At 37.5% G+C, this 13,290-nt stretch overlaps 1 protein-coding gene across 12 annotated transcripts in view; it reads right to left on the bottom strand.

Moving 5' to 3' along the window:
- NEO1 (neogenin 1) overlaps positions 1-13,290 on the bottom strand; it is a 192,716-nt gene that overhangs the window by 125,691 nt on the left and 53,735 nt on the right. For all 12 annotated transcript variants that reach the window (XM_083850528.1, XM_083850533.1, XM_083850526.1 and 9 more), the window contains exon 2: positions 8,815-9,132. In XM_083850528.1, the coding sequence (XP_083706654.1) occupies positions 8,815-9,085 (271 nt within the window). In that variant the 5' untranslated portion in view covers positions 9,086-9,132. The remainder of the gene's footprint in view (positions 1-8,814; positions 9,133-13,290) is intronic.

The raw sequence follows: 13,290 nt of genomic DNA, 5'->3' as shown, positions 1-13,290 counted from the left end.
AAGATCTTCAAAAGTGCAGAGGTGGTTGATGATGACCATAAACCACAAGGAAGGAAGATGGGGCTGGGGTGTCCACTGTACAGTGGGAGGTCAGGCTCAGAGTGCTGCAAGAAATAGTGTAGGAATACAGAAAAAGTGACTCTGCTATGGTGTAGCTAAAATAATAGGATTAAATTAAACTAAAATCAGAGACAGGGCTTGTAATTATAGGGGAAAAGAACGGAGAAGTGCCAGGACCAATAGCACTCCAAGGCAGCAGGAAAAACTGTAGTATCCACAACAAATTTCATCTGTTTAGATGCTGAGAAATGTGGTAAGTAGGCATTTCTAACAGCACATGTAAATGAAGAGAGGAGGAGAAACCAATGGAATAATTTATTTGATACTGTTGAAGATCACTCTAACAGGGCAATGAAGAAAGCACTGCAGGGTTTTAAGGGAAAACCTTAAGATAACATGCAGATTGCCGCAGCATTTAAGAAACCTCAGGTCTTGATCAATAGAAAGCCTTACAAAAAAAAGTACAGGCTCACAATTACCCTTTCTAAAACAAAATCAATAGCCGTAACAAAAGAAGAATAGGATCTGAGTATTCTGGTGAAAGAAAAGAGCTTGACAGGTTAAATAATTTTAGATCCAAGCGAGGCTATCAATTACGAAAGCTCATGTGAACAAGCTATTCAAAGAAGATTAATGCACAGAAAGGACTGCCAGGATAAATTTATCATGAAACTGGAGGAAAGATCAGAAAAACTTTCACAAGCAACTCTATAGACAGAGACAGCTGGTACCTGAAGACAGACATTTAAAGATGGGAAGTAACCTAAGCAATTTCGCAGAAAAACATAGAGAGCTGACAAACAGCAAAGAACGCTCCCCAAAAATAAAGTACCTGAAGACTGACATACCAAGAGGCAAAAAAAAAAAAAAAAAAAGCAGAAGAATGAACTTCAGTAGAAGCATTTAGCTGAAAAAGATGAGCTTAACTAGATTATTTGCCAGAGCTGTGGATCAGTCACAGGGATGAGGATTAAAACAACAAAGATCTGGATTATCACACCACTGGCCCTAGAATCATGGACACTTGCTAGAAATTAAGTTCATATATATGTATATATATATTTTTTTTTTTTAAAAAAGGTCTCTCAGTAATGAAGCCTTTTTCTTGGCTTTGTGTGTGCAGACTACGAACACTCACAGAAGAGCATATACTGATGGTGCATCTAATCCAGGCCTCTGACTTCAGCTGCTATTAACAAAAGAAGAGCAGCACCTTTGCAGAAACCTATAAATTAAGATTTTTCTCCCCAGTGTCCCCCAAAACAGGGGGGTTTATATGCAAATAAGAAGGGTTTTGTTTGGTTTTTATTTTTATTTCTAGTGTAAGTATATGAATGATGAGACATTTGTAGGAATATTGCCAAGACCTCAACCTCACTGAAGTCAGACATAGCAAGCTTCATAAATTATTTTTCCTTATTAAATATCATTTTCCTCCATTTTGTTTCCTTTTCAGTGTTACTGAACTACCTCTTGGAATTTCTATTCTGAAAAACACACCATTTATCACATACACCCCTGCCATGATCCCTCCTAGCCTTAACCGCTGTTGTGTCATCTTTCATTTGGGTAGGTGTGATAGCACAGCTTCTTATAATTTTCAAAATGTAATACTCAGTTGATCTTAAGTCTGAACAATGCCACTGTGGAGATCCATCACTTTTAGCCTGTCATACTAAAGCTGAAATATCTTTTTGAATCCCACACTCTAAGACACAGTTAGAAAAGAATACAGGCAGCGTATGTAACTATCATTTGCCTGACAGTTTAGGATTTGGAGTGAGCAATCTCTGCAAAACTTGTCAAGCAAAATTACAAAAGGGATTTCTGGTGCTGACATGCAGAACATAAATAATGAAAAAAATATACATTTGAGTGAAAATATTAACAAACGGGAAAGCCAATCTAAACAACATTCATCCAACTTTATTGTTCAGGGGTGCTGATGAATCATCAATAAACTCTCAATTTTCACTTCTGAACAACCAAAACCATGTAGAGTCATCCATCAACAGATCGTCTACTAGAAACCCAAGTGACTTTAGAAAAATGAAATTTGGGAGTGAAGCCCCCTTTTACAGAATTCATGCTTCTCCTGAGATAAGCCTTACTGCCGTGGTATTTTCAAAACCAAAAGGCAAAAGGTCAAGATTTGAACATATACTGCACAGAGCTTTTTTTCTTTTTTAAAAAAAAAAAACAACATATCTTGATGTCATTTATAATATAAAGCCAACTTTGTCCACTAACCAGCACGCACAAAGGATACTGTCTTTGCTAATTACAAGGCTAATCCTTAACAGTGCAAGTTCCAAAATGGTAAACCGATAAAACTAATCATCCTGGTTTATAATGAAATGGAATGTTGTATTTAAGATAATGCCTCATTAAGAAAATAATCTTAGTCTTAATGAATGACCAGAGGCTTTAGAGGTTTCAGTGCTGCATGTCTGGGAATCAAAAAGACTAGCTACCACAACCATCTTCAACAAGAAGGAAGACTTCCACTACGTGTACGTTAGCTGGTAATGGAGATGTGAGATTTCACTAGTTCAGCTTTTTTTCCCCTGCACCTACCCATCTGAGAAAGAGATCCATAATCCCGCTTCCTCTCTCACCAGGCTTCGTTTCACTGCACAAAACATTACCTCCACTTCTAGAAAATACATACTAGTTTGCGTTTTCCCGATCAGTAATATTAAATTGTTATAAAAGCAGAAACTTCAGACATGGGTGTTGCAGATCTACTTATGCCCCCTCAGGACTCTAAAACGAAGACGACTTAGTTAACTGGATACACAAGATCTTGAAAGTGCATGCAAAAATAAGGGGGACAGACCAATTGCTTCCTAAGAGGGAACAGATCCTGGATCAGAAGTGACATCGTTTTTTTCTAGTCTTACACTGAAAATATGTATAACAGGTCTGAATCTGGATCTTTGCTTTCAGTCCCAGTCCTAATAAATATCTTTTTTCTACTTTAACTGGACAAACTGGATTGTAAGAATTCAGAACTACATATAACCTAGAACATTTCTTGCCCTCTCTAAACACTGCAGTTTCTACAAACAGCTGACAGAAACTGCAGTTTTGTAAAAACAACCTTTCCCATACTCATGGATAAAAAAGCATTTATTTTCAGAGATAATTTGTTATAGAATGAAATGGAAAATGCAGATGATTTTTTCACAAAGACATACTTTTGTGAGGAAAATTTATCACCCATGTCATTTACTTTTACTGGTTAAGTGTTCTTAAGTACCATTCGCTGAAGTGTCTATGCTCTTGTGTTTTTTCCAATTCAAAAGGTATAGAAAGTTCTTTATTCACGAAGAACAAGTTTTTCTTCCCCCCCCCCAAGGGAAATAAGTAATACTGAGTATTCAATCTAAAGTACTGTAGTTTCTGACTACATCTCCAAGGAGCTGGAAGAAGCACACAGTTTGTTCTGCTCAGCCACTGCACTAAGCTTCTCCGTTATCCTTCAGGAATGTCACACATACAGTAAGATACAAAGTTCTCTTGAGATATCATCTTCAAAGTTAGGCAAACTTTAAGAAACTCGTGCAAATCCAGAACTCTATAACCTGCCTATTTTTATGCAGTTCTTGGTAGTTATAGCAAAGATAAACATAGAATTTCAATCCAAATTAACATTTGAGCAAAACCCTTCTCCTCTCACCATTGCTTACAGATAAAATGATAAAATGATTATTTATGTTAAGTACCCAAACACTAGAAAACGCGAGAAGTTCCCACAACCACAGCACACCTCTTTAATGATGTTCCTGGCAGAGCCCTGGCCTTAATTGCAAGCACACATCCACCCAGGTCTCCCTCCCCTCCACCAGCTGTGCTCACTGCAGGTCCTTGATCTTCATTTCTTGGCCACAGCTTCACCTACCACACACCATCCCAAAAACGTAATGGATACAGAATTTTCTCTGTGGTCTTTCTTCTAGGGTACTCATTTAAAGCATCCTGGTACATTACAAAATATAATACTTTAAATTTATTGAAGACAAAATCTTTTGTAACCCATTGAGGAGAAGTCAGATCAGTGAGATCTCCCTGAAGTCGTAATGAACCAGCGAGAGAAGCAGGATTAGGCATTAGCCATCTCCTGACTCCTAATTCAATTAATTCCTCCAAACGATGTTACATTAAATGCGGCAGCAGTTGTTCATCGAGGCCTCCTGTAATTTCAGTGGCAGTTACACAAAGAGCTCTTCTAGCCATCAGCTTGGAAACCAAAAGCTTGATAAATTCAAGACACAAATAAAGCTTAAAAAGGCAACCAGGAGTCTGAAAACGGGAACAATTTCTCAAGTGAAGTTCTTTCTCTATATGACATATTGACATCACGTAAATCACATTGGTCAAACACAGGTCAAAAGCCCGATGTCCCCATTTTTGAGGGGTTCTGTGTAACATCGTGCAGCAAGCTGGAGAAGATAGTTAACAGCCTTCTTCCTCTGGTCTTCAAGTCTCATGCTCACTAACGAGCCTGTCCTTCTTCTAACAGTAATTCCAAAATGAAGGTTTCAAAACACAATTTCTGTGAATATCTAAGAGAGCTATTTAGATATTACTTAATTAAAGGGAGATTATTTAATTGAGGAAGAAGAAAAAAGGTCAATAATTTAACATTAAGAGCTTTTTGAAGGAAACTCAGTCATACCTGTAATTAATAGTAAGGCAGCAACTGCCTTTTATATGAGCAACTTGTTACAGCCAAGCAAATTAAATATAAAGCTCAAAGCCAAGTATTAGCAAATGCAGACAAATGGAAGACTAAGAAAAAAACCAGATGGATTCACTTGGGGAAAAAAAGACAATGGATGAAATAAATGTTTTAGTGAACAGTCTATAAACGGCTGTGTAAAACCAATAAATCCTTATGATGAAGCTCACTGCCACTGTCACTTCACACCTTCTAGCTCTTTGTATGCCCATTCTCTTAATAAAAGATTTATGAAAGCTTTAACTAAGGAGTAGTAAACAGTGACTGGGAAAAAAAATTACCTCAGGGGCATTTTAAGTTATCATCATCATACTTTTTACTAAAATACATATAAATTTATTTTTCCAAGATGAATTACTTATACAGTTCCCCAAATTTGTATATATTTTTTAATCTGTTTTGTAAAAGCTATTGCAACCCTTTACCCTTCTTTAGGCATAACTGGTACTTAAGTATCAAAGCCAGATTTGCATTTCAAAAAGCAATTAGAAAACACACTAGTAAGACACTGATAAAAAAATGTTGTGGCTTTACATATATTAGCCATTTCCTTTCACTTTCCCTAGTTAAATCCATCATAATAATGGCAATACCCATAAATTAGATGGGCAATGCAACTGCCACACTTTAAAATCCCTCCCTTGCTCTGATGTTGGTGCAGTCATATTCTGATTTGAAAGAAACAAAACAAAGATGCCTTTAAAAAGAAATAAATCTTTTCACAAATCCAGTTTAGAGCATGATAGTGGTTGGGTTTGCACAGCAGGAGGATGAGAAACAAAGAAGGAAAGAAATAGTGGCAGTGACAATGTCAACCTGATTTTGCTAAAAAAACAAATATAGAAGAACACGTTTCATAGAAAAAAGACAAATTTCCTGAAACAACTGATCATTAAAGATAACTAACAAATTTCATAACATTTGAATTTTGAAAAAAGAAATCAAAGCTTTTCTGCCAGACCTACTGTAGAATGGGAAATAACTTACTATCAAGTTCTAAGAGCATACAATTTCAAATTAGACAAATCATCCTGATTTAAAGCGTTTTTCATATTTTTTTTTTTTTTAAATCATAGCTTCTGAAAGTTTAGGTTTTGGTGTTGGTTGTTTTTTTTGTTTGTTTGTTTTAGAGTCACATGAGAAACCAGTTTAGAAAAGGGAAAGAGCAACTTCTTTTGGAGACAGAGTTGCCACAGAAACTTCGATTCTTGCAACCTGAAGAAGCCTGAAGAGTAAAGGCTTCTCATCTACTATCAGGTATGGAAAAGGTTCTTTAAAAGCACATTGTCAAATGCACTACAAACATCAATTTTCCCATGCCATGACAAGTTCATAGTGCTGTGTCAAAAACATAAATTGAAGGAAAAAGCCAAGAAAGTAGTTCTCTAATGAAAAGTATTAGCTCACTGTCTGACACACTCGACACAGGTAGTGAGTGTGTTTGGGTTTGATTTTTTCATGCAATAGTCGACTAAGCACCTCTGTCACCTTGCAACACCTTGCGTTATCAATACCTGTTGTCATATTGGCAAGAGCTGCTTCTTCTGACATTCAAGATTTAGACCAGTCCAATTATTCCAAATCATTCCAAAAACTAATCACAATTTTAAAGTCTGTTAAACCTTTGCACAAGATTCACAGCAGGTGGACTGTTCAGCATTATCCATCAGCTGTCAGGGAGAATAGCACAATTGTAAGACTAAAAGCTCAAGCCCTACATGTATATATATTTACATATATTTATATATAAAATGATGTAACACTGCTTGGTTTTACTGCCTGTTTCTATGCCCTGGCCTCCCTAACCAACCAGTGTTTGTCATTTTCAGGTAATGAAGTTATTTAATGATTAAGTAGCAGTTAAAATGTGCATAATATTCTCTGATAAAGAAATTAAGTGCATCACAGTGCAACATTCACACATACCATAGGAATTCAACATAACAGTGCACAATTAAGAGGAAAATGAGCTGCCTCCCACTGTTATCTGAGACCAGCGAGAGACTTTACCACACTAACTATCCCCACAGCTAATGCATCTCGAAAGCTTCCAATTACAACAAAGATGGGGGAAAAGAAACATTAAGAACATACCTGATAAAGCTGTGGAATCCAAATGAGGTCAATAAAAACAATATAGCACAGTTAGAAGGGAATATTGCAAACCCTCTGGCAACCAAAGCTACCCTTTCCCCTGCCCTCAAAGGATTTAACGCTGTGTAAGGGCTTGCACAGCTCCTAGTACTACACTCATTTTTCAAATGGGCTTTCACACATCTGCATTTCACATTTTGGAGCAGAAAAACAACTTAAGCACACTGCAGCCAGAGGATGCTCTTGTGCAGGTTTCAAACTTAGCAGGAGGTTGTAAGGCAGTGAAGAACAAGCATCAACAGCATTTTGTCCAGTCCTGAACAAAAAGGTTACCATTTTTATTCCCTGTGATTGACCAATATTCTGCTAATGCAGCTGGTAGGCCAGTATCAGAGAAGAAACTTTGTGTAGTAAACATCTGTGTTAGCTTGGGTTAGACAATATTTTAAGGTTTTCCAGTATACGTTTTTTGAAAACTAAACTCACTAGAATTTATTTTTCATTAGTAGAAGGGTCTTGAAGACTATCCTTTTTAAAACTATCAATTAGAACAATATATTTTGCATTGATACAGGAAAACTCTGAAGTTTTAAAGGCATTTTGGAATATCTTTTTTTTTTTAACCCCATTAACCTTATGTAATGATCATATGGACCAGAACAATAACATAAGCATGACACTGAGTGATCTCCTGGAAAGCAGCAGAACTGAACACAAACAGCAATGCAAGAACATGGTAACGGCAAGAAGGTGGTAATGGTCTGAGATCACCGTTAGACCTGCTTTTATTGTCCTCATTGCCAGGAAACTTAGAAATGTATTTCTCATTCAATAGAGATTCTGAAAGTCACTTAAGGTATAAAAAAAATGCAGGTTTGTTTATTTGCCGCATTTCTGATGTTTCACAATGCTACAAGCTAACTTAACAGAAACAACATCTGAATATAAATGGCAATGAGCAGCAGCTCTGGGGATGCTGTACCACTAGTCAGGAAGAATTCATTACCTGGAGACATTTATTAAGCAAAGAAAAAAAACTGTTTGAAAGGCTGGTAAACATCGTTAGAGAAACAAAAGAAAACTGCTTCACAGGCTTTTTTTTTCTAGTCACATTGCTTTACTTCACCTTTTTTTGTTGGTTTTTGAACTCTCGCTCTTACAAGGTAATTCTAAGTCTCTTGCAGTTGTACTTTACAAAACAGTTACGTAACCTGACAGCCCCGAGCCCTGATTTAAGCAAAAATAAGCAAACGTCATTCTGGGAACGTCATCACTTTCCCAGTCAAACTCTTCGCGCTTGCCTGCAAAATTCACCTGCTTTTCAAATTTCTGAAACTTCCTTGTTCACTCCTGACACTCAAGAAACAAACAAACAAAAAAAAAAGGCAAAGCCCAAGCATTCATGTTTTTTCCACCAGTCTTCTAGTTCTTTGGGGATTCTTCACGTCACTGGCTTTTAGAAGCTTCCCAAATGTTTCATGACACAGAGGGCAGATTAATTTCAACATACAAGCCAAATAAACTTATCTTTAAGAATGTTTACACATAAAGAAAGTAAATGCCCACATTTTATTTTTGGCTCACTCTAAGCTGTGGGAAATCTTTGTAGTGATTAGATGTACCTGACTTTTTTCTTAATCCATTCATTTTAATTTTCCTCATCTTCAGTATTTCTTGAGAAATACCCACACATTAAGCCACTTACATGAACAGAATGTATGACAAATTTCACCTAGTTAAAACAAAAAAAGGAAAAAGGAACACAGAGTCCTAATTTCATTGATAAGCAATGAAACTATCTTTTGCTTTTGTGGAAAGCTTCTTCTCTTTTTTGGAAGAAAGAGCATACATTCTACATTATCATGCTGTTAGTTATACATTAAAACAAACGAAAAACTAAGCGAAGAAACCCTTACCTGCTACCGTGAGCTTTGCTGTTCTGCTTACAATGGTCCCCAGGCTTTCCACCGTTGCCACACACTGATAATATCCTTCATCAGGTTTATTATGCTTGGAATGCACCACACTGTTTATTAATAAAGACCCATCTGGCAGCAACTGGCGACGGTCATCTGACACCAAGTTTAGCAAAGTCCCATCTTTTTTCCACTCAATTTTTGGGGGGGTTTCACAGTAAGCTGAACAGTTCATTATAACAGATGCTCCGCGAACTGACAGAATGTCCATTGGCTCCACCAGAAAGTGAAACGGAGTGAAGGTCCTCAAAACGGATCCTGGAAAATACAGAGCACACAAAACAATTTGGGGGTTAGCCTTCTGCCTTTCTTTTTTTTAAGAACATAAAGCACAACATTTTAAAATATTCAACTGTACATGGAAACTTTCAGTTCTTGCAGTATCGTCTCCCTAGAAACAGCTTGGTCTGTATGACAGTATTTTCTGCTAACTACATATACCAATGAACGCTTGAAACTGAAGTCAAATCTTTCACGCCTAAGACATACTGGTTTGTTCACGCTGAAATTGATGTGGTCAACAGTCCCGAGCAACCCATTACACAGAAATCTGCCTCATCAAAACTTATGCTGTTAATTTATGTGCCCGAATAACACATTTATACAAACAGCATGTACTCTGAGGACTCTCTTCTTGGCCTTTTGTGGTATGGGTGCCAGTAACAGCAGTGCATGAATTTGTTTTGTGTAACGAAGATTAAGAAACATTAAGAATAATTCAGCCCTCGAGAGAAAAAGTCTCCAATTCTGAGCATAACACGTCATGCAAGAGCCATAAAACATCTTTTACTTCTATTCTAGTTCAGGATAAACACAATTACTTCTCTAGTTTAAGTATTCCCAAAAGACATCTATAATTAGTGTCTACTTTCCATTAAGAAGTGAATTTTAATTACTGTCTTTCTAGTGTATTTGGTCAAGCAGAAAGATTGCGTGTTAGTATCACTTGGACTTGTTTTAACTTAATCATCCATGGAAAACAGAAGGAGGAAAGTTTCTTTCAGGAAAGAACAGCATAATGTTGATTTGAGAAAAGGGGGGAAGGGGGGTCTTTGTTTTTTAAAGCCAACCTTCCAAAATAACATCAAGGCTCCCCACTCATACGCTGGCAAGCTCCACCTCTCCTCCATTTGGGGACTAAGGGTGGACATGTGTACAAAACATCATGGTGATATAAATGGGAGCATTTATGAGCTGCCTGCCAACAAACCAAACTAAAAGTACATGGAATAAAAGGTTAAATTGGGCTAAAAAATCCATTCTAAAAATTCCAAAATTTTGAGGCAGGCCTCAACTTCAATGCAGAGCTGCACCAATTCCTCCTATCTGTATATAAGGAAGGAAAGCTGTAAAAAGGGAACGCATGAAACAAAAACACTAGCTGAAAAAAAATAGACAAGATCTCTTTGCAAGAGCTGGAAATTAACTATTTTCAGTGGACGCAACAACTAAAGAATAGTCCTAATGAATGAAAGCATCAATGAATTATGCTTTTTGATCCTAATGAATTAAAACATCTTCTACAAGCACAGTGTCTACTACAGTACTCTCAGCATGAAGTGACACACTTGGACTACCCTTGTTTAAAAATTTTAAGAATAAATTGAAGTCACATGCTGAAAACATATTGCACAAGGATGTTCTTTAACAACTAGTGAAAGGAAGTTTGACTTTACATAGAAATGGATGTGTGACATTCCCCTTTACAGAGCTACTTACAATCACTGAGAAAACAAAAATAGCTTTTAGCTAACAAAAACCTTACAGTTTTGCAAACAGTTTTTTTTCCACTAGGCTGTTTAGAGACTGGAAAGGCAATGACACGGCTATCACTTCTTTTCTTATTTCTTTTATCTTTTAAAAAATAGTGCAAGTGTTGTTCATCATTAAGCTATTTGTTAGTAGGTGCTCTAAAGGAAACAAGGGAAAAATTGGTCGGGCTTTCAAGTCTCTTTATAGCTCTTAAAAGGGAAAAGAAAATCTTGAACATGAAGTGAGGGTTGTTGTGGTTTAACCCGGCTGGCAGCTAAACACCACACAGCCGTTCGCTCACCCTCCCCCCTCCCTCTCTGGGATGGGGGAGAGAAACGGGAAAGTGAAGCCTGTGAGTTGAGATAAAGACAGTTTATTAAGACAGGAATATAAGGAATATAATAATAACAATAATAATAATAATAGTGATAATGATAATAGTATTAACAATAATAATGTGTAAGAAAACAAGTGATGCACAATGCAATTGCTCACCACCCGCTGACCGATGCCCAGCCTATTCCCGAGCAGCCGGCCCCCCCCACCCCGGCCAGCCACCCCTATATATTGTTTGGCATGACGTCAGATGGTATGGAATACCCCTTTGGCCAGTTTGGGTCAGCTGTCCTGGGTCTGTCCCCTCCCAGCTCCTGCTGCACCCCCAGCCTGCTCGCTGGCAGGACAGAGCGAGAAGCCGAAAAGTCCTTGGCCTGGTGTAAACACTGCTCTGCAACAATTAAAACATCAGCATGTTATCAGCGCTCTTCTAATCCTAATCCAAAACATAGCACCCTACCAGCTACTATGAGCTACTTAACTCTGTCCTAACTGGAACCAGGACAGGGTATTGCTTCTTAATTCTATACAGCCTTTAAGTTGAATATTTAGACAATATCACAGTGAATAAAATCCTGTTCTGCTTTCCTGCATAGGAAGCAAGAGCATTATTTTTATCTGTTTTTTTATCTGGTATTTGTGTAGCAGAGCTACCCATCAACCAGTTTACCATCAGTTACTGGTTTACCCATCAACCTGGCAGCAAGCAACACCCAACACATTAAGGATGTGTTTTTCCTCGTAGGCAATTCTCCCAAGAACTTAAAGGTAACCTGTAACACTTGCGAAAGGCATCATAAAAAAGGGTCTAAATGCAGATGGACAGATATCACAAACTGATGAGCAGAGACACAAATTTAAGCTTATGGTGCACACAATAAACCCGTCAGGAAGGGGCATAAAAATACTTGCTAAAATAATTTCACTTTTCACAATAAGGTCAATACTGATATGCTTTAAAATGTTATGAGGAATATGCATTTAATAACTAGATTTGTTTCAGTAAGTGGTAGAATAATTACCATGCATGTGTTTTTAGAAAAAGTATAAATAGGTGGGAAGCCTTTACTTGTAAAGGCAGACTGTCCTGTAAGCATTTTAGCTTCCTCAGTCACTTGGGGGTTTTAAGAGATTTACCTTCTCAAATAGCCTTAATTAACAAATTGATGCAATTCTCACTATCACTGAAGCACACAAAGTCCCTCGTCTCCAAACAGACTTCAGCTCCCCTTGGAGAGGGGCTCAGCCTTCTGCACAAAGCCTATTGTCTTCCTCCTCATGATTCACAGAAACTTGAAGATAAGGCAGGAGGGGCAGTGTGAAAGAAACAACAGATAAATTATGCTTTTGTAGGTTATATCATTCAGATATTCTTCTACCTATAAGAATTCAAAGATGAAGTAACAGAGAAAGACAGGCTTCCCTAGTGACAGTACTGGTCCTAGACAAGATTAGATCTGCTATGTCACTATCCAAATCCTTGAGATTTTGTCTTTCCTGGCGATAAAGAAGCAAAAAAACAAAAACAGAACAATTATAAAATTTGTACGTGCTTTTGTAACTTTGATTTGCACACACCCACCTACATGAGCACCTGCTTGATTCTGTGTGCAGAGTTCTGAGTTTTGGCTCTGATCTACCAGATGTGGCAGAAAGGTCACAGGAGCGTGAAAATACTTCTGAATGCTTATCAGTATAATCTCATCCACCATTCCACAAACCTAAAGATTTTCTCTAAATTAAAGATTCAGCCTTACTGCCATGGGTCTTCCAATAGGAAGCCTTCTATGCAAGCCAAGCTATCAGCCTTTCTTCCTCACTTACAAACTCTGTTTTTTCCAATAGAGGTTCAGATCCTTACCAGAACAAACACAACCACACAGTTTTGTTTTTCTCTGCCTTTTTTGAGTTTTCAAATAAAACCTAAAAAAAAGCCATAGAAGTGGTGGGTGGGAATCACCAGGAAGTGACAGAAGCCAATTTTAGCCATGTCTACATTGAGGTAAGCTTAAGTTCACTTGCGAGAGCCCCTTCAGCATCAGTGTACCCATTTTTTCCCAGGCTCAATGCATTAGCTTAGATCCATCGCTAGATCTGAGCTGTCATTCTTCATTTTCACTGTTTCTGTGACCAATCACACTAAACAATATACATCTTGGTTCTAACTATGGCTCCTCTTGCCTTCTAGAAAAGCCAGTTCTGCCCAAACACCTCAAAATTGCAACCTCACTTTTTTATTCTGCAGGTCAGCACAAGCAGAGCAACCAGCTTAAACTGAACCCTATTTCTACTCTTAAGATTTTTTAATCAAGATGAAAAAAGTAGTTT

This window comes from Anser anser (genome assembly GCF_964211835.1).
Source record: "Anser anser genome assembly, chromosome: 10".
In the NCBI taxonomy this organism is placed as follows: domain Eukaryota; kingdom Metazoa; phylum Chordata; class Aves; order Anseriformes; family Anatidae; genus Anser; species Anser anser.
This window is presented reverse-complemented; position numbering and strand designations above follow the sequence as displayed.